The sequence below is a fragment of the Amblyraja radiata genome, chromosome 6 (genome assembly GCF_010909765.2).
Source record: "Amblyraja radiata isolate CabotCenter1 chromosome 6, sAmbRad1.1.pri, whole genome shotgun sequence".
Lineage (NCBI taxonomy): Eukaryota > Metazoa > Chordata > Chondrichthyes > Rajiformes > Rajidae > Amblyraja > Amblyraja radiata.
The window spans coordinates 85697807-85722202 of record NC_045961.1 but is presented as its reverse complement, the minus strand read 5'-3'; the positions used below and the strand labels follow the sequence as shown (position 1 = coordinate 85722202).

Sequence of the window (24396 nt, the reverse complement as noted above, 5' to 3'; positions counted from 1 at the left end):
TGAGCCTGACTGGGCAAGAAACATCATTTCACTGATCATACATTGTCTGGCTAGTCTGGGAGAGATGCATTGTTGCCAATGATTCTCCAACTCATTTTGTAGCCCATTATAGCACGCAAGCCTTGCCACACATGCCAGATGTCTGCGTCTTTAATCTGGGGCCTTTTGTATTACCTGATAGTTGATGAACACAGTTCAGACTATTCATATGTCCATATTTCCACTGGAAATAAAAGCAGACAAGACTTCGGAGAAGGAGTTGGCCATATTGCCCCACGATTCTGCTCTTAAATTAGATTGTACAAATCTAATCCAAAGTACCTTGGAGTGTACCTGGACTGGTCCAGGAACGATGTGGCCCTGTACAAGAATGGACAGGACCAACTGTACTTTTTGAGAAGGCTCCGTTCCTTCAACGTCTTCAGCAGATGCTCTACCAATGTGCAGATGTTCTACCAATCGGTGGTAGCCAGTGCCATCATCTCCGCTGTTGTGCGCTGGGGCAGCAGGGCCAAAGCCGCGGACGCCAATAGAATCAGCAAACTCATCAGGAAGCTGGTTCTGTCTTGGGGGCGGTTGGATTCATGGGGGGTGGTCTTGGAGGGAGATGCTCCACAGTATTGCCTCAAACTGTGGAGCATCTTGGACAATACAGCTCACCCCCTCCATGACACACTGGTCAACCTGAGGAGTACCTTCAACAACAGACTGGTTCCTCCAAGATGCAGTACAGAAAGCCACAGGAGATCCTTCTTCCCTGTGGCTATCAAACTGTACAACTCCTCCCCTTTCTGTCATGGGGTAGACTGACTCCCCTATCCCCCCCCCCCCCCCCCAATCTTTGCACATCCCAAATCCTTTCCATGTCACTTATATTTTATGTGTTTTATGCAATTTTTGATTTACGCAATTTCCTTCCTGGGATAAGTAAAGTTCTATTGTATCATATCATAAATTGAGGCTGAGCTGATTTCTGGGTCAACTCCATTTCCTTGGTTGATTCCCATAAACACTGGCTCTAACATATAATGGAGATGAACTTAAAAGTAATATTTTACAGGTTGAAAGTGCTTTGACTAAACAGAAGGAAACAAAGCATTATTTTAATATAGTTTGGTTAGGTTAAATAAATTAATGCATGTGAGCAGATTTGTAAGACCAGTGACTTGGGTAGCAGAACCTGTGCAGGTGAAACATGGAGGTGCTTTGTAAATGTGGAGGGCATCAGTAGTAAAGGGCAACTGATAAATCCAGTAGGAAATTCCAGAGCAAGGATTGGGGAATTGGCTCCCACAGGGAGGAGTGAAGGTAAAGAGTAGGGATGAGTTGAAGGGGAAGCTGGACAAATACACAAGGTGTTGGTGAAAGGGGAGATGGCAAAGGATTGGATATGGTTGGTATAGAAACATCAGCATGGGGTGAATGGCTGCTTCAGTTTAGTACAATCTGTATGTCATTTACAGCAAATTGCTTTTGTCAAAAAAATAAAGTTGATATAGGTCATGTGTTTATTTAGCAAATAGGCAATTTTAGGATGTTTTGAATTTTTTATCTGCACCAGTTCCTTTAATTTTGTATCCATTTGCTTCACAGAGAAGTCTAAGCTGGAAAAGAGGATTTTGTACCCGGGTTCTCCTGGTGTCTTCTGGCGGAGCGGCACTTCTGTACGGTCGCTGGAGGATCATGGGTACGGGCCCTCCACTGTTCACTGAGGTTGATAACCCGGCGTCATTTGCAGACAGCTCCCTTGTGCGAGTAAGCTTGCAACACTCATTTTAAAAATGAAGCGGTCAACATTACTGTAATCCAAAGCTAGCAAGGCCTTTACATTTTAAGATGCTATTTATGTTCTGAATATATCTGTGCTGCACATCATGCTCCACAATGCTCCTCTCAATCCTCACCAAATTTTCCCATCAGCATAACCTTCTGTTCGTTTCTACCATCTCTATATCCAGATATTATCCATTTTTATAGATTATGAATTTTAAAGTGTATGTTTCCTAATCAAAGTATGCATTAAGTTTCCGTCTGTTATGTCCAATTGTGCATTTTGAAGTGGGGAATTGTGCATTACAGGCAACTCGTGTTTTCATGAGTTATGGGCTTAAAAAATTGCGTAAATCAAAAAGCACGTAAATCAAATATATTCCAAACGCCGCACGCAACTATGGTGCCAATGAATGAGTGCAAATCACATCATACAACATTATAAAGCTTTCCCTTTCATCTGTACAATGCTTTACCTGAAATGCATCATGCTAACTGTCGGAGCATAAAACTGAGGAAAATAACTGGTGTAAATTAGGATAATATATCCCAAAGGCAGATACATTTAAACATACAACCTAACAGCTGCAGGCAATCATTTTTACTTTGTTTCTGTTTAGCAAAACTGAATTTGCAAGATAACTTGGAAAGCTGATGTGTAAGTTTGTCAGACATATATTTGAGTGAGTTATTCCGAAAATAGGATCGGGTAAATTAAACTTTGGTAATAATTAGACAAGTGCGTAAATTAATCATGCGTAAAACAATAGACAGTAGACAACAGACAATAGGTGCAGGTGTAGGCCATTCGGCCCTTCGAGCCAGCACCGCCATTCAATGTGATCATGGCTGATCATCCCCAATCAGTACCCTGTTCCTGCCTTCTCCCCATATCCCCTATTTTTAAGAGCCCTATCTAGCTCTCTCTTGAAAGCATCCAGAGAACCCGCCTCCAACGCTCTCTGAGGCAGAGAATTCCACAGACTCACCAAACTCTCTGTGAGAAAAAGTGTTTCCTTGTCTCCGCTTACTCCTTATTCTTAAACTGTGGCCCCTGGTTCTGGATTCCCCCAACATCGGGAACATGTTTCCTGCCTCTAGCGTGTCCAAACCCTTAACAATCTTATATGTTTCAATGAGATCCCCTCTCATCATTCTAAACTCTAGAGTGTACAAGCCCTGCTGCTCCATTCTCTCAGCATATGACAGTCCCGCCATCCCGGGAATTAACCTTGTAAACCTACGCTGCACTCTCTCATTAGCAAGAATGTCCTTCCTCAAATTAGGTGACCAAAACTGTACACAATACTCCAGGTGTGGTCTCACTAGGGCTCTGTACAACTGCAGAAGGACCTCTTTGCTCCTATATTCGATTCCTCTTGTTATAAAGGCCAACATGCCATTCGCTTTCTTCACTGCCTGCAGTACCTGCATGCTTACTTTTATAGACTGATGTACAAGGACCCCCAGATCCCGTTGTACTTCCCCTTTTCCCAACTTGATGCCATTTAGATAGTAGATTTCAGATAAAACGCGAGGTGTCTGTATATATAACTGGTTGGTGCTCAGCTGGAGTCTATTTCCATTTCAATGGAACATTTTCAATTTACTTTTTTTTAATGGGGTCATGCCCTTTGAGTGGGTGCAGAGGAGATTACCTGGAACATTTACACGAATGAACGATGGGAAAAGCTGGCTTTGATCGCGTGTGGATAGTGTAGGGATGTTGTAGTTATGAATGGAAATGGGCAGTCAACATTTCGGGAGGAGACCTTTCCTCTGGACTGAAAAGGTGGAGTGGATGTGGATCTAGGTGAGGAGGGTTGGATTAGTGGATGGAGTCAAGTTGGGGAGAGTGGGGTGGAGAGAACAATAAAGGCTGGGACTTGATTGGTAACAAGGGGCTGAAGATGATGGCGTTGAATGGGAAAGGAAAGATCTCACTCCTTGAAGCTGCTTGCAACAGCATGGAATACATAAAACAGAATGTACTGTGAGCCATCACTCAGTAAATAATTGCTTAGTTTGCGATGTATGATAGTGTATGATTAATTTTTTATTTGGTGTTACTTTTATAGGAAGAAGAGGTAATCATTCAGCCCTTAGCCAAATTCAGCCATTTAGTAAGGTTATGATCAACAACAAATTCAATGTACACCGTCCTCATTACTATCTGCAAATCTGCACGCTTGTGAGGTTGGCTGTGTACCACTAGGATTATTGGTAAATATTGTCAGTTCCTCTCGAGCATTCCCCTTTGGAGTCAGGGAATCCTGTTTGCTATGAGATGGATTAAATTTGATTACGTGTTGACAAGTATGAAATATCAATGATAGGTATACAGCCGGGCCAGAGTCTTGTTTGGGAACACTGGGAATCAGGAACGTCGGTTGGGTAGGTGGCCAGAACCCAGGTTAGGAATAAGAGTGGTAATTTTTGTGAACTTGAAAGCTATGTCAAAGTTGTTATATCCATGAAGGGTTGACCCCATATGTCAATGTAGCCTTATTGACAATGGCCTTAGCACATCCATATTTCTTTCTTATCCACAGAAAGTCTGTGCCCCTCTCCTTTGTGAGTAATGAGGACTTGGTGGACCTGCCTTTTCCCTCAAATTACTTTAAATCTTTGTTGTCAAAAATCTCAGTCGTGTTCTAATGATAAACAATTGACCTAAAATAGTTATTTGCAGAAGAGAGTCTAAAACTCCCACCACTCTCTATGAAGGGAAGGGTTTCCTAACCTTATCCTGAAAAATCTGAAAAAATTGAAGATTGTGCCATTCGTTCCAGAATTCACCAACCAGCGAAAAGGGTTTCTCTCCCCTCCATGTATCCATGTGGATATCTTGAGAACGTTGTTGAAATTATTTACAATCATTAAATTATAGGGAATACTTCCCAATTTGTCTCATGGATATTTCATACTTGCCAACACAAGTCGTCTTCCTTGTCATTTAACCCTTACACTCTATGTACAATTTTAGAGAATGTGCCCTCCCTCCAACATATTCTTCGTAAGAGCACAGATGTACTCGTAGTGCTTCAGGTATGGTCTAATCAAGATTTTGTATTGCGATAGCTAAACGTCATAGTCATCTAAACATCCGGTTCACCAGATGTAAAGGCCAGCATTTTAGCAGCATGGTTTACAATAAAAAAAAAACTAATGTTGGGCTTGTTTATTTTATTTAACAGACTATTAATTATAATTACTATTACTCTCTGAACGCATGGCTACTTGTGTGTCCCTGGTGGCTGTGCTTTGATTGGTCGATGGGCTGTTTACCTCTGATTAATTCAGTCGGCGATTTTAGAATTCTTGCCCTTTTCACACTTTGGTTCTTCCTTATTGGAATCACATGGCAAGGTTTATTCTCCAAAAACCCAGATGAAAGAAGGTAAGTTTGTTTTTGTTTTAAACATTCACTCTTACTAGTTGCATATGAAGTAACTTTCTTTGCATGCACGTTGAAAGCTCATGGGGGAAAGTCTGTGCGTGTGCACACAGCTGACACATTGTGTTCTGGACATGAAATGTTAACTTGCAAACGTTACAAGATGAAGGGCCAATTATTTAAAATAGAGTCACCCAGAAATTTGTAGGAAGGAACTGCAGATGCTGATTTAAACCGATGATAGACACAAAAAGCTGGAGTAACTCAGCGGGCCAGGCAGCATCTATGGGGAGACGGAATGGGTGACGTTTCGGGTCGGGTTGAGTCCGAAGGGTCTCAACCTGAAACGTCACCCATTCCTTCTCTCCAGAGTTACTGCCTGTCCCGCTGAGTTACTCCAGCTTTTTGTGTCTATCTTTGCCATCTAGAGAAAAAAAAAATTGCCAAGCATGATGAATCTGGAAATCTCTGTCCCAGGAGCTAGATCATTTGAAGTATTACGATGGACATAGATACATTTTAAAAATTAAGAGGTATGTGAACTGGCACAGAAAAGGAGCTGAGGCCAACGTAGATCAGTCATGATCACCCCGAACTTAGGAGCTGCTCAGTGTTTCCCGCACTTTTTTTTAATGATGCTATCTTGTGTGTCTGGCATTACAGCTCAATTATGAATTTTCTGCCAATTATTTCAGTGCCAATTATTTCAGATCTAAGATCTGAAAAGGGTTTCCTTAACAATTTATTTTTATTTTTATTGATTTTCTTAAAACAAATTTCACTGTGTCAAGAGGAGGGGGGGGGGGGTCATCTTGGGGAATAGATTGACGATTAAATTGAGACATTCAAAATCAAGAAGGGTTTTAATGGAATAAATGAGGAAAAAACTTCTCAAAGGTAAAAGAGTTAGTGCTCAGAAGGCAGTGAGTGAGAGGGATTGGCAGATGAACCAGAGGGGAGAGGGAAATAATGTTTTCATGCAATGAGTTGCTCTACTGCCTAATCAAGCGGTGGAAGATGCTGTAGGAACTTTCAAAGGGGAAGTGGAGAAATGTTGCAAAGGAAAGCATTTGGTTGACTCTGGGGAGAGGTTAGAAGAGTGGGAGTAATTGAAGAGGTAGAGGGAGGTAAACCTGGATACTTGCATCTTGTACTAATGAACTTTGGACCGTTTATGGAGGGAAAACTAGTGTTCCCTATCAATTGGTCATTCTGCACTTTCCCTTTTAATATTGGGTAAGTGAGTCTTCTGGGACAAATAGTTGAAATGGCAGGGGAGGGGACAGGGAAAGGGTTAATTGATAACTGCTTTGCTGAAAATGCCACCTCAAATAGAACCTATATATTATTGGCCAAAGAATATCAACATATATGGCAAACTTAATATGGGTGAAGCACTAATACAAGGAGGAAGCTACTCTTAAGACTTAAAGTGCAAAAACAGGCCATTTAACCCATTTGCTCCAAACTAGTCTTTGTGTCCCACATGGATTTCCTTTCACCCGTTTCCATCTCCTGCTATTACCACATCCTTGTCTTCCCCTCTCCCTGGTGGATTTATCCAGCTTTCTTTGGGATGTAGCTCCTCTCTTTGCTTCAGTTACTCTCTTTGGGAATGAGTTTCCTATTGGAATTATTATTGACTGTCAAAGTGATGGCAGGTTCATAGATACAAGCTATTACTCTGCTCAGAGTTCTTCACGCCACTCTGATAGATTGCTAGCTTGGGGGCTTGCAGGCCTTTTAGATACAAACTAATGGGAGTTTTATGGCAGGAGATCAGGACATTTTTTGCCCGAAGGCTTAGTTTGATTCACAAAAGGCAACTGTCTCACAGGTATTAAGTGCTAACATTTAGAACCATCTTACTTTCTTGGCCCTTACTTCCTCTTGCAAGGTATGTAACCCAACTCCAATGAGGCTGGATGGGTTTTACGGTGAAGGCATGATTATTAAAAAGTTTTAAAGTATTTCTGTACCAATTTTGAGGCAATTTTCTTCCCGTTTCATTTAAATTGCATCTAAATTAAGTGTGAACAAAATTAATGATGGCATGTTAATCTGAGATTAATTTTCTTAATTCCATGCACAATATCTAACAGATTCATTTTCATGTGCTTACAGAATCCTTGCTTCTGGAATTGCCCTCGTGATCATCCCCTTCCTCCCTGCGTCTAATGTTTTCTTCAGAGTAGGGTTTGTGATTGCAGAGAGAGTGATCTACCTCTCCAGTGCTGGTTACTGCATCCTCCTGTCTTACGCCATGTGTGTTCTGTCTAGGAAAGGCCGGCTAATCAAGGTTGGGAGGCTTTAATCATTTTGGGTTGCTTTAATCATTTTGTATTTAAAATAAACGAAGGTGGGTGCCACAAATGACAAATTTCTAATATCATTTTTACTCTGTGATTTTCTTTAGACCATCCTTTCTGTGGCTCTGGGGGGCATGGTGATCCTGAACATTACGCAATGTATCCGACGCAGTGATCACTGGAGGTCGGAGGAGTCTCTCTTCACAAGTGCCTTGTCTGTGTGTCCCTTCAATGCCAAAGTAAGGATACGCACACATTTCAAAGAATTTTAATGTGATAAATTATTTTATTTCTACATCTATAAACATAATTAAAATAACACCTTGTTGAAAATAAACTGAAAGAATTGATGTTGAATCTTATTGAAAGATCACTTCCCTTTTATAGAAAGAAAAATTTGAAGTGTAGATTGAATTATTTTAACATAGGTTCATTTAGTTTAGAGATACAGCATGGAAACAAGTCCTTCAGCCCACTGAGTCCATGCAACTAGCAATCCCTGTGCACTGCACTATTCTACACACTAGGGACAATTTTCCCAATTTTTTTAAAAATCAAAGCCAAATTAGGTCATAAGGTCATAAGTGATAGGAGCAGCATTAGTCCATTCGGCCCATCAAGTCTACTCCGCCATTCAATCATGGCTGATCTATCTCTCCCTCCTAACTCCATTCACTTGCCCTCACCCCATAACCCCTGACACCTACTTAATTCCTGGGATGTCAGGACTTTCATATGAAGAAAGACATCTGTGCTCTTACGAAGAATATGTTGGAGGGAGGGCACATTCTCTAAAATTGTACATAGAGTCTAAGGGTCAAAAGACAAGGAAGATGACGTGTTGGCAAGTATGAAATATCCATGGGACAAATTGGGAAGTATTCCCTATAATTAATGATTGTAAATAATTTCAACAAAGTTCTCAAGATATCCACATGGATACATGGATAATAGTCTCCTAATCTGAGGAAGGACATTCTTGCCATAGAGGGAGTACAGAGAAGGTTCACCAGACTGATTCCTGGGATGTCAGGACTTTCATATGAAGAAAGACTGGATAGACTCGGCTTGTACTCGCTAGAATTTAGAAGATTGAGGGGGGGGATCTTATAGAAACTTACAAAATTCTTAAGGGGTTGGACAGGCTGGATGCAGGAAGATTGTTCCCGATGTTGGGGAAGTCCAGGACAAGGGGTCACAGTTTAAGGATAAAGGGGAAATCCTTTAGGACCGAGATGATAAAAACATTTTTCACACAGAGAGTGGTGAATCTGTGGAATTCTGCTCCTGTTACTTATGAACATGACCTTATGAACAGTACCTCCAAGCCTACAAACAATCTGCACTGCTCCTGTTAAAAAATAGTGCATTGGGAGTTTTTAGGCTTCTCCAAAGACAGGTTATAATATTTCATCTGAAAAGCAGCACCTATTGCTTGAACCCTGATCATCCTGACTTTTTTCAGTTTCCATTTCAGTTTAGTTGATTGTCACGTGTACCAAGGTACAGGGAAAAGCTTTTGTTGCATGCTAACCAGTCAGCAGAAATATAATACATGATTACAATCGATCCATTTACAATGTACAGATGAGCATTGCTAACCACTGAGCCACATTGGGAAGCAGAATGAAATACAAAGCCCATGTCATTCAAATCAGATAATGGTTCACAAATTCTGAAATCAAGCACAACAGTTTCATGAGAACTCTGCACATAAAGCACACTTCCTTGCATGGAGTGTTGTGTGTAGATACAGTGCAATTAGTTGGCAGGCAATGCACCGTGGAAATCACTCGTGTAATTTTCTGAACATGATGTGTGCAAGCAGTACCGACATTACTTGCAGGACCTGCCTTTATCAGGTCCTTTATGCTAATCTTGCACTAGTCAAAGGACCTGTATGAACCATGACTGCTGCCAGGGCATCTGGTGGTGATAATTCCATCTCCAACTCCCCCTCAGTGTGAGAAATCAGATGCAAGATGACACCTGAGTGTACTACTGCCGGTATATCTTGGGTACACAAAGTTCGGGATTGCCATTCCTACATGACAAGATCAAACGGGTTTCTGTATGTTGAACCACACCTATCACAGCACTCTGTTTCATTGCAGGTGCACTATAATGTTGGCAAAAACTTAGCTGACCGAGGAAGGGAGGAGTCTGCAATCCAGTTCTATAGAGAAGCTGTGAGGTATTGTTGAATTAATTAGTTCTAGTACTCTGCAGCTGGTGCAAATTTCTCCTTTTAATTGGACACGGCTTTCTCTATCCATGTGTAGAGAAATGACAAAAGCCCCCCCCTTTTTTTTTTTCCAGGCTCCATCCAAAGTACGTTCATGCTATGAACAATCTCGGAAACATCTTGAAAGAAAGGAAGGAACTTCATGAAGCCGAGCAGTTACTGTCCAGAGCTGTGGCCATTCAGTACGTCTTGTGTTAGATCCATATTTAGTCAGAACACAAAGTACTGAAGTAGTCCCAACCCAAAACATCATCTATCCATGTCCTCCAGAGATGTTGGCTGATCTGCTGAGTTACTCCAGCACTTTGTCTTTTACGCCAGGTTCCAGCACCTGCAGTTCCTCGAGTCTTATTTCAGTCAGTTTTCTTTCGGGAGAGTATGTCAATAAGGTGCATTATAATTCTACAAATGTTTCCATGTTATATTTACATATATCAAAATCTAAGGTGGTAAACATCAACACTATAGACAATAGGTGCAGGAGTAAGCCATTAGGCCCTTCGAGCCAGCACCGCCATTCAATGTGACCATGGCTGATCATCCCCAATCAGTACCCCGTTCCTGCCTTCTCCCCATATCCCCTGATTCCGCTATTTGTAAGAGCCCTATCTAGCTCTCTCTTGAAAGCATCCAGAGAACCTGCCTCCACCGCCCTCTGAGGCAGAGAATTCCACAGACTCACCACTCTGTGAGAAAAAGTGTTTCCTCATCTCCGTTCTAAATGGCACTAGTACCTCAAAATGTTGCTGAACTTAATATTCAATTTTTATTCATCATTTCTTGACGTTATACTGTATGTAGTCTGTGAGGAAGAATGTAGCAGAAGAGCCAAATGTCCTATTTATGGGTATACATTCGATATAATTATGTGTCTGTATGATCTGTGGAAGCACGAGGATCTAGTTTTCACGCTTGGTTTCTGATGTACAGGCCTGATTTTGCAGCGGCTTGGATGAATCTGGGGATTGTACAAAATAGTTTGAGAAAATTTGAAGAGGCTGAGAAAAGTTACCGGACAGCAATAAGATACAGGAGAAGATATCCAGACTGTTACTACAATCTAGGGCGGCTGGTAAGTGTGGAGTTGGGGGCCAATGTGTCTGAATTCAGAATTCGAGCTTCTGCTATTTTTCACAAACTGATGTCATTCTTGATGAGGCTTTTCCATTTCCAGTCGCTAATAAATCCATCCAGAAACACAACTACTTCTTTCCCAGAGAAAAGGGAGAAGGAGGTAGGTACTACCAGGTGAAGAAGTTTAGGTAAAGAGCAGAGACAGGTTTAAGGAAGGAGAAAGAGGAGTAGAAGGCGATGGTAAGGGGACAGTGTGGAGGAGGGGGGGGGGAACCAATGCCACACAGAAACACCAGGCTGTGTGGAGCAACTACATGTGTTTATGCTTCACTCTTGGGTATTAGTGCTGTTACAACTTATTTATCTTATTGCTTCAAGCTATTGTGCCTGATAAATATACTGCATTGCATTACAAATATCTTTTGGATAATTGTTGAATTCCTGTATTACCTTCCAACTATTCTTCTCATTATTAATGTGTTAGGCTGGGGGACTTCCTTTGGTGAGTAACATATCATTGGTCCCCTTCACTTGGTCTCTAATTGGTATGAGATTATATAACATATAAAATGCACTAAGAGACTCAAGGGAGAGAGACATGTCTATTTGCATAGTACAAAAGGTTGTTATTACTAGGATTTCCCTTAGTTTAGATTATTCTGTTCTTTCCTTTGCTTTTAGTATGCAGATCTTCATCGGAATGTAGATGCCCTCAATGCATGGCAGAATGCTACCCTTCTCAAGCCTAACCATGGTTTGGCTTGGAATAACATGATCATACTACTTGATAACACAGGTAACTAGTGGGAAATTATTTATTTTATGTAAAGGAAAGCCATCGTTTCACTGATCAGTGTAAAGAGGGTCCCAACCTGAAAAATCATCTGTCCATTTCCCTCTGCAGATGGAGCCTACACACTATTCCTCCGGCAATTTGTTTTTTGCTCACGATTCCAGCGTCTCCAGCTTCTTTTTCAATATGATTTTATATGTGATTGATAAATTAAAACAAATATCATTTGGAAGTAAAATTGTAGTCCAGGAAGAATAATGGATGTATGAAAAAAATGATGATGAAATTCACCTAGCCACAAGCTCTTTGTGGGTTTGAAAGTATCAGACACCAGTTATATTCCAAACACCTACTAAATTACGAACTGTCGTGGTAGCACTAGGGACTTTGGGCTTTTCTTTTGCATTAATGGTGTTTTTTATTTATTGGATTTTTTTTGTTTATTATGCTATCTATAATTACAGTGTTTACAGACTTGTTATGTTGCTGCAAGTAAGAATTTCAATGCTCGGTTTTCAGTACTTATGACAATTAAACACTCTTAACTCAATAGAATCTAGCCCAACAGGTCCTGCAAGTGACAGACACGATTTTATATGCCATGTTTGGACAGCTGCAAGTAATACTGGTTACAACAGATGCAAGCTGCACTCTGGAACAGATAGTTGGCTTTACCATATAACCATATAACAATTACAGCACGGAAACAGGCCATCTCGACCCTTCTAGTCCATGCCGAACACATAATCTCCCCTAGTCCCATATACCTGCGCTCAGACCATAACCCTCCATTCCTTTCCCATCCATATAACTATCCAATTTATTTTTAAATGATAAAAACGAACCTGCCTCCACCACCTTCACTGGAAGCTCATTCCACACAGCTACCACTCTCTGAGTAAAGAAGTTCCCCCTCATGTTACCCCTAAACTTCAGTCCCTTAATTCTCAAGTCATGTCCCCTTGTTTGAATCTTCCCTACTCTCAGTGGGAAAAGCTTTTCCACGTCAACTCTGTCTATCCCTCTCATCATTTTAAAAACCTCTATCATGTCCCCCCTTAACCTTCTGCGCTCCAAAGAATAAAGACCTAACTTGTTCAACCTTTCTCTGTAACTTAGTTGCTGAAACCCAGGCAACATTCTAGTAAATCTCCTCTGTACTCTCTCTTTACAACATGGAACACTTTACAACATGGAACAGGACATCTTTCCTTGGGTATTGAGGTCAAACAATGTGTTTTAAATGAAGTCGGGACAGTGACAGTGATAGAGGGATACGAAATGGAGACGGGCCCTTCAGCCCACCGAGTGTACACAGACCATTGACCACTTATGTGCACTAACACCATGTTAATCCCCATTTTTTATTCCCACATTCTCACAAACTCCTCCCATGTCTCGTATTCACCACACACTAAGGGCAATTAAAAATGACCTATTAACCAATCAACCCGCATATCATTGGGATATGGGAGAAAAACTACGCAGTCACAGGGGAAATGTGCAAACTCAGCACTGTAAGAACCCACGGTGACGATCGTACCTGGGACTCAAGCGCTGTGTCTTCACAGCATGCTATGTGTGTGTATATAACATAGAAACATAGAAAATAGGTGCAGGAGTAGGCCATTCGGCCCTTCGAGCCTGCACCGCCATTCAATATGATCATGGCTGATCATCCAACTCAGTATCCTGTACCTGCTGTCTCTCCATACCCCCTGATCCCTTTAGCCACAAGGGCCACATCTAACTCCCTCTTAAATATAGCCAATTAACTGGCCTCAACTACTTTCAGTGGCAGAAAATTCCAGAGATTCACCACTCTCTGTGTAAAAAATGTTTTTCTCATCTCAGTCCTAAAAGATTTCCCCTTTATCCTTAAACTGTGACTTCTTGTTCTGGACTTCCCCAACATCGGGATCAATCTTCCTGCATCTAGCCTGTCCAACCCCTTAAGAATTTTGTAAGTTTCTATAAGATCCCCCCTCAATCTCCTAAATTCTAGCGAGTACAAGCCAAGTCTATCCAGCCTTTCTTCATATGAAAATCCTGACATCCCAGAAATCAGTCTGGTGAACCTTCTCTGTACTCCCTCTATGGCAAGAATGTCCTTCCTCTGATTAGGACAAGAATGTCCTTCCTCAGATAACCGCATGGCTCAACCCATTCTCAACAGCCTTTATGGATCACGTTATGGACAGATAAACATAATTTATAATGACTTTTCAATTTCTAAGTAGGACCAGTTTTTACTGCAACATTGAGATGTTTGCCCACTAAATTAATATGTCTTGTTCACCTTACTATGGTGCACATGAATGTTTTCTCCTGTTGTCTGAGTGGACCACACCCCGAAAACTGATAGTTGTGTAAACTCACAGAGCCAGGCTCAAAAACAAGCTCCTGGTAAGATATTAGATATGTGTCAAATTTCTTAAGTTGCTTTTTTAAACTAAAAGTGGAATGAATATTCCTTTTGTTCCATGGATCAGGCTACAAATCTTGTAAAGGTATCTGTGCTTCCACACCCTTTAATGTAAGATATACCAGTTCACAACTTGTTACATAAAGATCTTCTTCTTCTTGCGTATGGCGTGCACAGCCTAACGTTGTAGGTCAACTTGTACTATTTGATCCTGGTTGTGCACGCCGGGTTGATTGCATTAGTTGAAACAGGGTGGACCATGTGAAGGTTGCAATCTCCCACCCCATGATCCTGTCTAATTCTAACTGCTGTTACACTGGGGTTTTTCATGTTCTAAAGCTGTGTTGCTTTAATAACCAGGCAACTTAGCAAAAGCTGAAGCAGTCGGAAAGGAGGCTCTAAAAATGCTGCCCAATGATCATACCATAATGTTTTCCTTTGCGAATGTGCTTGGTAAATTAAAGAAATATAAGGTGAGTTGTCGATGTTGAATGTATTTTATTGAACGTGCCTGGCACACACACAGACAACTTTACTGGTGGGGTTCTGGGATTGTGTGCTTTCAATCCACCTTTCCCATCACTGGGTTTCCTTTTGCAATTTTTGATCAAGTACTTAAGCAGAACCGTATCAAATGGTTCCATGAACCATTCAGTGAGACTGTGTTGTTCTTGTAGCTCAATAGTTGCCAACCCCCTGAGATGGGGCTGGGGTGAGAAGGCATTTTGTGAGACAAATAATATTGAGGTAATTCAGTTCAAAAGTTGACATAAGATAGGAAAAGATAAAAAATATATACATACAAAGTAGAAACAAAGTCCCGACCCCGAAATATCACCTATCCATGTTCTCCAGAGATGCTGCCTGACTTTCTCCTCACCTTCCCAGCTCTCCCTCAGCCCACTGCCTCTGCCTCTTCCTTTCTTCTTCCCGCCCCCCCACCTCACCCTCACATCAGTCTGAAGAAGGGTCTTGACCCGAAACGTCGCCTATTTCCTTCGCTCCATAGATGCTGCCTCACCCGCTGAGTTTCTCCAGCATTTTTGCGTACCTTCGATTTTCCAGCAACTGCATTTCCTTCTTAAACAAGTGAGTTACTCCAGCACTTTATGTCCTTTTATACTAGCTGTAATGGCTATAGAGCTTTCAGAAATCCAACGTGAAGGCTCCAATCCATAGAAGTGGCTGGTGACACTATCGGGTGTTTATTATTGTGGTGGGAGGGATATTTTATTTACCATGGCATCTAAAGTCCTGTCTGCTAGGATTCCACTTCACATAGTCAATGGCCCACCCAAGCTGATGTTCTCAGCAAAGTATCAACTTGTGCTGCACCAATACTGGCAATTGTGCAATGACATGGGTAAGAAGCTTTCCCCATGGTTTAGTTGTTGTGAGGGCACTTTAATTGTCAGATGGACCAATTAAAATCCAAGATAAAAACAATTAAGGTAACTTTTACATTCTCCGGACATCCCAAAGCATTTTTGACTGATGAAATACTGTTGAAGTGTGGTTATTATTGTAATGTAGAAAGTGAGGCAGCCTGTTTGCAACAGGGAGCTCCTATGAACAACAAAGTGACTGACCAGTTAACTTGTTCCATTGACATTGATTTAAGCATTAGTACATTCCAGGACAATTCTCTGCCCCTCCTCAAAATATTTCCTATGGGTTCTTAGATATATATATATATATGAGAGAGATGGCTGTGTCTGGAGTAGGATTTAAACCTAACTCTGAGGAGACACAGTGACACACCCCTGAGCCAAGTTACAACACGTACAAGGGTCTGAAACATCGAAAATAGGTCCAGGAGTAGGCCATTCGGCCCTTCGAGCCTGCCCCGCCATTCAATATGATCATGGCTGATCATCCAACTCAGTATCCTGTACCTGCCTTCTCTCCATACCCCCTCATACCTTTAGCCACAAGGGCCACATCTAACTCCCTCTTAAATATAGCCAATGAACTGGCCTCAACTACCTTCTGTGGCAGAGAATTCCAGAGATTCACCACTCTCTGTGTGAAAATGTGTGGATATGGTGTGTGGAGTGTGGATATGTAACCATGGAAACACTGCAATTTATTGTTAAAACAAAGGTATCAATAACTATGAAAACTTTAAACTATGGTGCTTATTTACTTTGATCATTTTAAAATTGAATCTTTGACTGATTTTATTCACACAGGAATCGGAGAATCTGTTTCTAAAAGCGCTTCACATTAATCCTAATATAGCAAGCTATCATGGAAATTTAGGTATGTGTTATTGTAAATGTAGTACCTGTAAATTACTTTAATTGATTGTTTTTATGCCAATTTTACCTCTTCACAGATTTTGTTGAAGTACAGAGAATTCTATTTTTCCTACTGTTACATTTACTTTGGCATAGTTTAAAGAGCCAAAAGTCTGTGATTGCAGAGTTATTATTCAAGATAAACCGATCCTACACTTATCACCTAGTATCCTTTGCATTTCCCCTACAAGAATATGAGAGGCGGGAGCAGACCTGCAGACCCGAATATTCGAGGCTCCTCAAACTAAGGTCATAAGGAATAGTAGAATTAGGCCATTCGGCCCATCAAGTCTACTCCACCATTCAATCATGGCTGATCTATCTCTCCCTCCCAACCCCATTCTCCTGCCTTCTCCCCATATCCTCTAACACGTACTAATCAAGAATCTATCTATCTCTGCCTTAAAAATATCCACTGACTCGGCCTCCACAGGCTTCTGTGGCAAAGAATTCCACAATACACCACCCTCTGACTAAAGAAATTTCTCATCTTCCTAAAAGAACGTCCTTTAATTCTGAGGCTATGACCTCTAGTCCTGGACTCTCCCACTAGTGGAAACATCCTAGTGGAAACAAACTAGCCCATCAGTCCGTGAGATTGTAGTTAACCATTTCATTTAGTGGTTCTCAAACCCCTCAAAGAAGTGGTGGGCTGATGTATTTACCTTGACATTGTTTAAAAAATAGTCCATAAAGCTAACGATAGCTGAGTTATTTTGATTAAGATAAATTAATTAACATTGACTTGTAAATATAAGTACAAAGTGTTTGATTACTGAATGTAAATATATTGAGATGTACGTATGTTGAAGACATTGTAAGAGCTCATCATAAACAATGGTTGGTGTCAACTTAGGACAGTGCTCTTAACCATGCCCGTTTAAGATCTGATTTGGATTCCTGTCGTAGCAGGCACTAGGTCCCCTGTGCTTGCTGGCCTATATTGGCTCCTGGTGTGACAGTGATTCCATTTTAGAAAACCTTTGGTGGTCTCATTCCCTCCCCATCTCTAATATCCTCCTACCCAAAATAAGAATTCTGAACTCCCTCAACTTGTCTCGTCCATTCCTTAATTCAGTTGCTCCATTGCAGACAACTATGCCTCCAGCTGCCAAGGCTCCAAGTTCTGGAATTACCATCCTAAACCTCTGTACACATGCATTTTTTGATTGTACTCGTGTTTGGTTTGCCTGGATAACACGCAAAGATTTTCACTGTCTCTTAATGCACGTGACAACAATAAACCAATACCAATGATCTTCTTGCCATCCCCTGTTTATCTTTGTGAGTCTGGGTGTCAGATAACAGTTTTGGATAACTTTATAGAACGTTTTGCTGTATCATTGGATGTTGTTATATAGTGAGAGGGACTTTAGAAGGCGAACAGATGGTGAGCCTGTGTATTATAACGAAAGGTCATAATTTCAAAATCAAAAAACACTTTTCCATTGTGTAGAATGCTCATGCAAATAATTGAATACAGTTTTTAAAAAACCACTAGTAATAAACAGATATATCAGAAATTGAATGAATTTATCCAACAGTACACCATCAGAAGGAGGCATTAGAATCATAGAAGATTTGCAATACTGAAGGAGGCCATTTGGCCCATGGTGTTTGTACTGGTTAAAAACTAGTTGCACAATCTCACTCAACCTTCCAGACTAGGTCAGTGGACCTGCCTTTTGCAGCTGTTCAAGTCACCCTGAGTTCTGTTGCAACATGATGATGTTTGCCTCTCCCACCCTGAGTTACAAACCCCATCATCCTTTGAGTGATAACATTTTCCTCATCTCCGTGCTAATCCTTTTTTCAATTATTTCCCCTTGGTTTTTGACACCTCAGTTAACAGAAACAGCAACCTCCTATTTACTCTTTCTAAGCCCCTTACCATTTTATAAACATCAGGTAATTATCCTTCAGGCTGCTCTGTTCAAAGTAAAAATCCGAAGCTATCCAATTTTTCCTTAAAGCTCCAATTTGACCTGCACTAAAGCCACCTGTGTTTTTCTTTTTGCCAGATCTGGTTCACTGAGTGTGTGCATTCTCTTACAGCTGTACTGTACCATCGTTGGGGAAGGCTGGATCTGGCCCAGGTGCGGTACGAGTTTGCACTGAAACTTGACTCAGCCTCGCCTGGGATTGCAGAGAACTACAGCTTGTTGAAGAAGAAACTTGGACAACTGAAGCAGGGCCAATCATGAGGGGAGAGAGTTAAGGGATAACCAAATCTCCAAGAACTCACCACTGGCTGTCCAAGATAGTGGTGAAGATAGTGTTCAAGATCCTACCTGATAAACAGCAGGCTGCCACAGGAAAACACCAAACTTCCACAAAGAGTCAAGCACAAAGCCAGTTGTCCTTCAGGTTCGTGTAAACACTGGCTCCTATCCACTCGGTCAACATTGAGTGCTCTTTTCTCTGCCAGTGTTTATCGGACACTGTCTTAAAACGTTGTGAGTGACATGGCTACTGTCACTATTTGCAACAGTGCATCATCTGTGGAAAGCCTAGTTTGTCTGCCGTCGTGGACAGAGTTTGGACCTTTTGGAACTTGGATTAGCATTGCTGAAAAAACCCCATCTGATCCAGGTTATCAAATGTCAAGGGTTTGAACCCAGACGCAGGAGGTGAAGTGTATTAGAACATGATGAAATATTCAACCTGTCAAACTTGTCCCACTGTTAAATATCTGTATTTTACCTCCATCCCTTCAGATGCTTCCAAAATGCTCACTCTCCTCGTCCAGCAATATCTATTGTACTCTATTTTAAAATGTATATTTTCACCCATGGCCTTTTTGGCATTTGAGAGTCCATAATCATTTTCTATATGTCAGACTGCTTCCTGACATCATGAGTCTCTCTCTCTGTCTTCTGTCTCTGTCTCTCTCTGTTGCTTTCTTTTTTTTCCATTTCCAAGGACTTTATTCAGCAAAATGCATAATACAGCACATCAAAAACACATTCAGAGGTTACAATACATCAAGCATTCATTATAGTACAATGGTACAGTCACTATTTACAATGCTCTCGACCCACCTTTTTCTCTCTTTCTCTGTCTGTCTCTTTCTGTCTCTCTCTCCCCCTCCCCCCCACTCTCCCCCTCCCCCCCACTCTCCCCCTCCCTCTCCCTCTCTCCCTCTCTTTGGAAGACAAATGTGGAATGTGAAGCAGAGCTTCATTCATTTTCAGTCCTGGTATAATTTTAGTCATAGAGTTATGCAAGACAACAGGCCCTTGAGTACCAATGTTACAAAATTTTGAGATTTAAAAAATCAAGTCTGTAATTTATCCCATCAGATAAAGCATAAAAAGAAGTTTAATTTGACACCTAATTCACTTTCATATCTCATGTATTTAAAAAGTTATGGCCATTTTCATACTCGGAAATTAGCATCTTGTTCCCTATTGATTTTCTATGGACGTAACAAAAAAGCTGTGATCGTGGACAGTCAAAAGCCCATAACTTTCTTAAAAATTAAGAGAACTGAATGAAATTTTCAGTTATCATAGATTGAACCATTCTGAAACAAATATAAAATAATCTTACTTGGATGACCTGAATTAAAGCATATAATTAGTTAGTTACCCAAGTGTAGCTAATTTCAAACTTCAATTACTAGATCTAAACATCTATCCATTTCTTAATAAATGATTAACATATTTAAATAGCCTAAGTGTGCAAATAATATTCATAAATAATTCACAATAAAACATGATTTTTAAATCTCATTTACATTAATTTATAGGTCAAATGGAAGGAATTTAGTGTTTAATTGCTGTAAATTAAAGTCCATTTTAAATCAGCTTTCTAGTGGGATCCTGTGAACGCGCTGGTTTAGAACGTTCACATTGCGGTAGATTTGTACCCTCAAATGCCCAGAAAAATACTGCGGGATATAATGGGCCCAAAATTAGCTACTCGCAATATTAAACTTTGTATAAAGGGATCTTAAGAAGCCCTTTTAATGTAAAAATAAGCTACATACCTTCTGTGGTTTGCTCTATGGGACCCTGACGGCTGTCGGTGGTCGCGGGTTTAGAGATTGATTTTTAAACTACTATAACTATTATACGAGGCCTTTAAAACTAATAATAGCTTTTGCGACGGGGTCTTCCAGCGATTTTTCATTAATAATTAACAAGGCTGAACATCTTCGATTTGAACAGCCTAGAGAAAATCGCGTTTTAAACCCGCCCCCCTCTAAACGGCGCCAAAATCGCGCACACCCGCAGCGACAGGTTTTCAGCGACGCTTCAGGTAGGCTTTGCAACATACCTACCTTGAATCCACTCTCTCCAAACTGGCCATCAACTATCTAACTGCATAATTTCTTAAAGCTCCACCTGTATCCATCTAATCCATGGCTTCTATTTCATATTTAGATTGTTATTGTACATAACAAATGGCAAAAGTTCCAGCAGTGATTGCTGTGTACAAAGGACACAGGATTGCAAGCACAAAAATAACCCTATTCACCAAGACATTTTGGATCCAATTTTCCATCTTGCCTTGGGTCTCATGGACCTTTTGGACTAGTCTCAGTGTGGGCATTGTCAAATGTCATGCTGGAGTCCACGTTGTTTACGCCAACTGCACTCGTCTCACCTACATACTTGGTAATTTCCTCAAAAAATTCAATCAGATTGGTCAGCCAGGATCTCTCCTTTACAAAGCTATGCTGACTATTCATGACCAATACATTCTCTCCAAGTGCAGATTATTTTGTCTCTCGGAGTTTTCCAATAATTTCCTGGCTTACCCCACTGTCTTTCGTCAATACAGGTTCTATATTCACTGTCCTCGAGACATCTGCTACCTCTTCTGTGGCCGGAGGAGGGTTGAAGATTTTTGTCAGAGGCCTGTTGCTTCTCATAGCAGCCTGGGATGTGTCATCTTGTCAGGCTTTGTGGATCTATCCACTTTTAAGATCACTGTGATATCTAATAGCTCTCCCCTTCTCAATGGTAATTTGTCCTAACATTCAACAATTGCCCTTCCTGAATTCACTCAGCTAACTTGTCCTTCTCTGTAGCGAAGACAGATGAGAAATATATTCATTTCAGAAATCACTTCCATCCATGCACACATTCATAATGTGTCGTACTCTATCCTTGGTTATCCTTTTGCCCTTAATATATTTATAAAATGCTTTGAGATGTTTCTTAATCTTGCCATTAGTGCCATTTTATGACTTTCTTAGTGCAGCTAATTTTTTAAGGACTTTTATGCTTTCCTTACTCTTCTCCTAACCTTACTTGTTACCTTTTCTTCAAATCAACCCTCAATGTCCCATGATATCCAGGGTTCCTTGACCTTCTGATTCTTACCCGCACCATCACTGTGGAATGGCTTCCACTGGCCGCTTGTAGACTTATCTCCAAGTCACAATGTCCTGTCTACTTTTGATAGGGTTCCATCTGATCAGCCTTCCTCCAATTCAAGACCTTCATCTTCAGTCTCTCCTTGTCCTTCTCAACACCAACCTTAAAACTACAGAGTTACTGTATGGTCACTATCTCTGAAATGATCTCCCACCAAGTCATCAATCCCTAGCCTGGTAACATTCCCAAATATTCCATCCATTATTACTTTGTTTCGTAGGATTATCCATGTATTAGCTCATAATGTTCTCCTGGATGCACTTTAAATATTCTACCTCCTCCAAATCTTTCACATCCCAGTGAATATTGAGTTTAAATAATATGACCATATTATTTTTATACCTGTCTGTGATTTGTTCCGTTATCGCCTGCTATCTGTCCAGAGGCTGGCTGTACACCCCCAGCAAAATGACCACCTATGTTTTGTTTCTAAGTTTCCTCATTTGAAGAACCTTCAAGGATATCCTCTCTCATTGAATATGAATTTGAATATTGCAATGCCCTTTCCTCTTTTACAGATTCCCCCCACCCCTCCCCTGACCATTCCACCTGGAGATTAGATGCCACGGGACATGTGTTCATAAGTGATAGGAGCAGAATTAGACCATTCTGCCCATCAAGTCTATTCTGCTATTCAAACATGGCTGATCGATCTTTCCCTCTTAACCCCATTCTCCTGTCTTTTTCCCATAACCCCTAACATGTTGCCAATCCTAGAGCACAACAAAAGGCCATTTATCCCACTATTTCCATGCTAACCTCTGCCCATCTACACTAATCCCATTAGCCTGATTTAGGGCTGCATTCTTCTATGTCTTGCCTATTTAAACGCCTGTCTAAATACCTTCCTCTGTGTAAAAAAAGCTATCCCTCAAATCCCCTTTAAAACACCATTCTCTCACAAATCATGATGGGTGACTAGAACTGTGCATAGTACAGTGTGGTCTCACCAATGATTTGTACAGCTGTATCATGATGTCCCAATTTTTGTATTCCATACCTTCCCAATGAAAGCAAGTATGTCTACTGCCTTCTTCATTTGTACAGTATTGTACACAGCTATAGGAAGGTTGCCATTAAGCTGGAGAATAGATTCACAAGGATGTTACCAGGACTGGAGGATTGAGCTATACGCAGAGGAGAGTTATAAGGAGTTATAGGCTGTGGCTTTTATCTCTGGTGTATAGGAAGTTGAGAGGTGACATAGAGGTATACAAAATCAAGAGAGGAATCGTGGCAAGGATGGATGTTCATGTCTTTTTCCAAGGGCAGGGGATTCTAAAACTAGAGGCCATCGATTTAAGGTGAGATGGGAAATATTTTAAAAGTCAAGGAACAACTTTGGAAAGAGCTTACAGAGGGAGCTGAAGAGGCCAGCACAATTACGACATTTGGATAGTACATGGATAGGAAATGTTTAGAAGGATATGGGTTAAATTACAGGCAAATAGTGCAAGCTTAGATGGACATCTTGGTTGGCATGGATGGGTTGAGCTGAAGGACATGTTTTCATGCTGCATCTCTATGGAATTAAGCTAGTCATCTCACTGAATTAAATAATACAAATCACAGTCCTCATTTCCCTGTCTTTATTTCAGCTTAAAAAGTGTATTGTACAGGCTGGCCCCAGGTAACATACAGGTTTTGGTCTTACAGACGGTTTTAAGTGGATTTTGTACTAGTATTGTAGTGAATGGCACAAAAGCATATGATCTGATAAGAAAGAACAAATGCTAAAAGTGGAGAGTGGTGAAACTACCTCTGCCGTTCCTATGTATGTACGATCAACATGAATTTAATATTATGGGAGCTGGATCATAGGTAAGGGTGTCGGTAATTCCGGCACTTGTAACCCAGGGACAGCCTCCACTGGATATCCTCACCTGTTTCTCCCCATCAATCACCTACCTATCTAACACTGGCTAAAGTACTCCTCTTCCAAAATATTGTTTTGTCCATTTGAATGCAACTAATTTTTAGAAAAACAAATGCTGTCAATTGGCCAGTGGTTTCTGGATGCATTTTGTTTTCTGTCTTCTCATTTTTGTGTTGAAGTCTCATAATTTATTCCACTTTGAGTAATTGTGAAATTTGGAGTGAACATTTGTTGAATGTGTACTGAGACTGAGTCATTCATTGGCTGCATGTTTCAAATTGTACATTGGTGTACGAGGCGTTTATATTGTCATTAAAACATGCTGTTCCATTCAGCATTTGCAATTATTCACGTGATCAATTCATTGGTGCCTAACTTGTTTGGAATTGGCACACACTGATAATTGTGCATGGAAACACGAGAGATCCCAGATGCTGGAACTCTACGCAAAAAACAAACTGCTGACAGAACTCAGTGGATCAGGCAGTCTCTGTGGAGGGAAATGGACAGACGACATTTCAAATCGGGACCCTTCAGGACTGGAGAAGAGGGAGATTGCTGGTGGAAAGCCGGAAGTGGGTGGCATGGTGTCACAGCGGTAGAGTTGCTGCCTTGCAGCACCGGAGACCCGAGTTCAATCCTGGCTACAGGTGCTGTCTGCACGGAGTTTGTACGTTCTTCCTGTGACCTGCATGGGTTTTCTCGGTGATCTTCGGTTTCCTCCCACACGCCAAGACATACTGGTTTGTAGGTTCATTGGCTTGGGTTTGTATACTTGATATAAGTGTAAAATTGTCCCCTAGTGTTAATGTGCAGGGGC

At 41.0% G+C, this 24396-nt stretch overlaps 1 protein-coding gene and 1 long non-coding RNA gene across 4 annotated transcripts in view; one reads left to right on the top strand and one right to left on the bottom strand.

Annotated features, from left to right (window-relative positions):
- tmtc4 (transmembrane O-mannosyltransferase targeting cadherins 4) overlaps positions 1-18608 on the top strand; it is a 40285-nt gene extending 21677 nt beyond the window's left edge. For all 3 annotated transcript variants that reach the window (XM_033023099.1, XM_033023100.1, XM_033023098.1), the window contains exons 8-18: positions 1594-1755; positions 4968-5170; positions 7292-7466; positions 7584-7715; positions 9591-9670; positions 9796-9903; positions 10652-10793; positions 11477-11591; positions 14374-14486; positions 16206-16275; positions 18369-18608. In XM_033023099.1, coding sequence (XP_032878990.1) covers positions 1594-1755; positions 4968-5170; positions 7292-7466; positions 7584-7715; positions 9591-9670; positions 9796-9903; positions 10652-10793; positions 11477-11591; positions 14374-14486; positions 16206-16275; positions 18369-18517 — 1449 coding nt within the window. In that variant the 3' untranslated portion in view covers positions 18518-18608. The remainder of the gene's footprint in view (positions 1-1593; positions 1756-4967; positions 5171-7291; positions 7467-7583; positions 7716-9590; positions 9671-9795; positions 9904-10651; positions 10794-11476; positions 11592-14373; positions 14487-16205; positions 16276-18368) is intronic.
- Positions 18609-18864: 256 nt separating this feature from the next.
- LOC116974529 lies at positions 18865-19397 on the bottom strand. Its single transcript, XR_004412378.1, has 2 exons — positions 19355-19397; positions 18865-19205 (listed from the first exon to the last, which is right to left on the bottom strand). It is a non-coding gene; the product is annotated as an uncharacterized LOC116974529 (long non-coding RNA).
- Positions 19398-24396: the final 4999 nt, after the last annotated feature.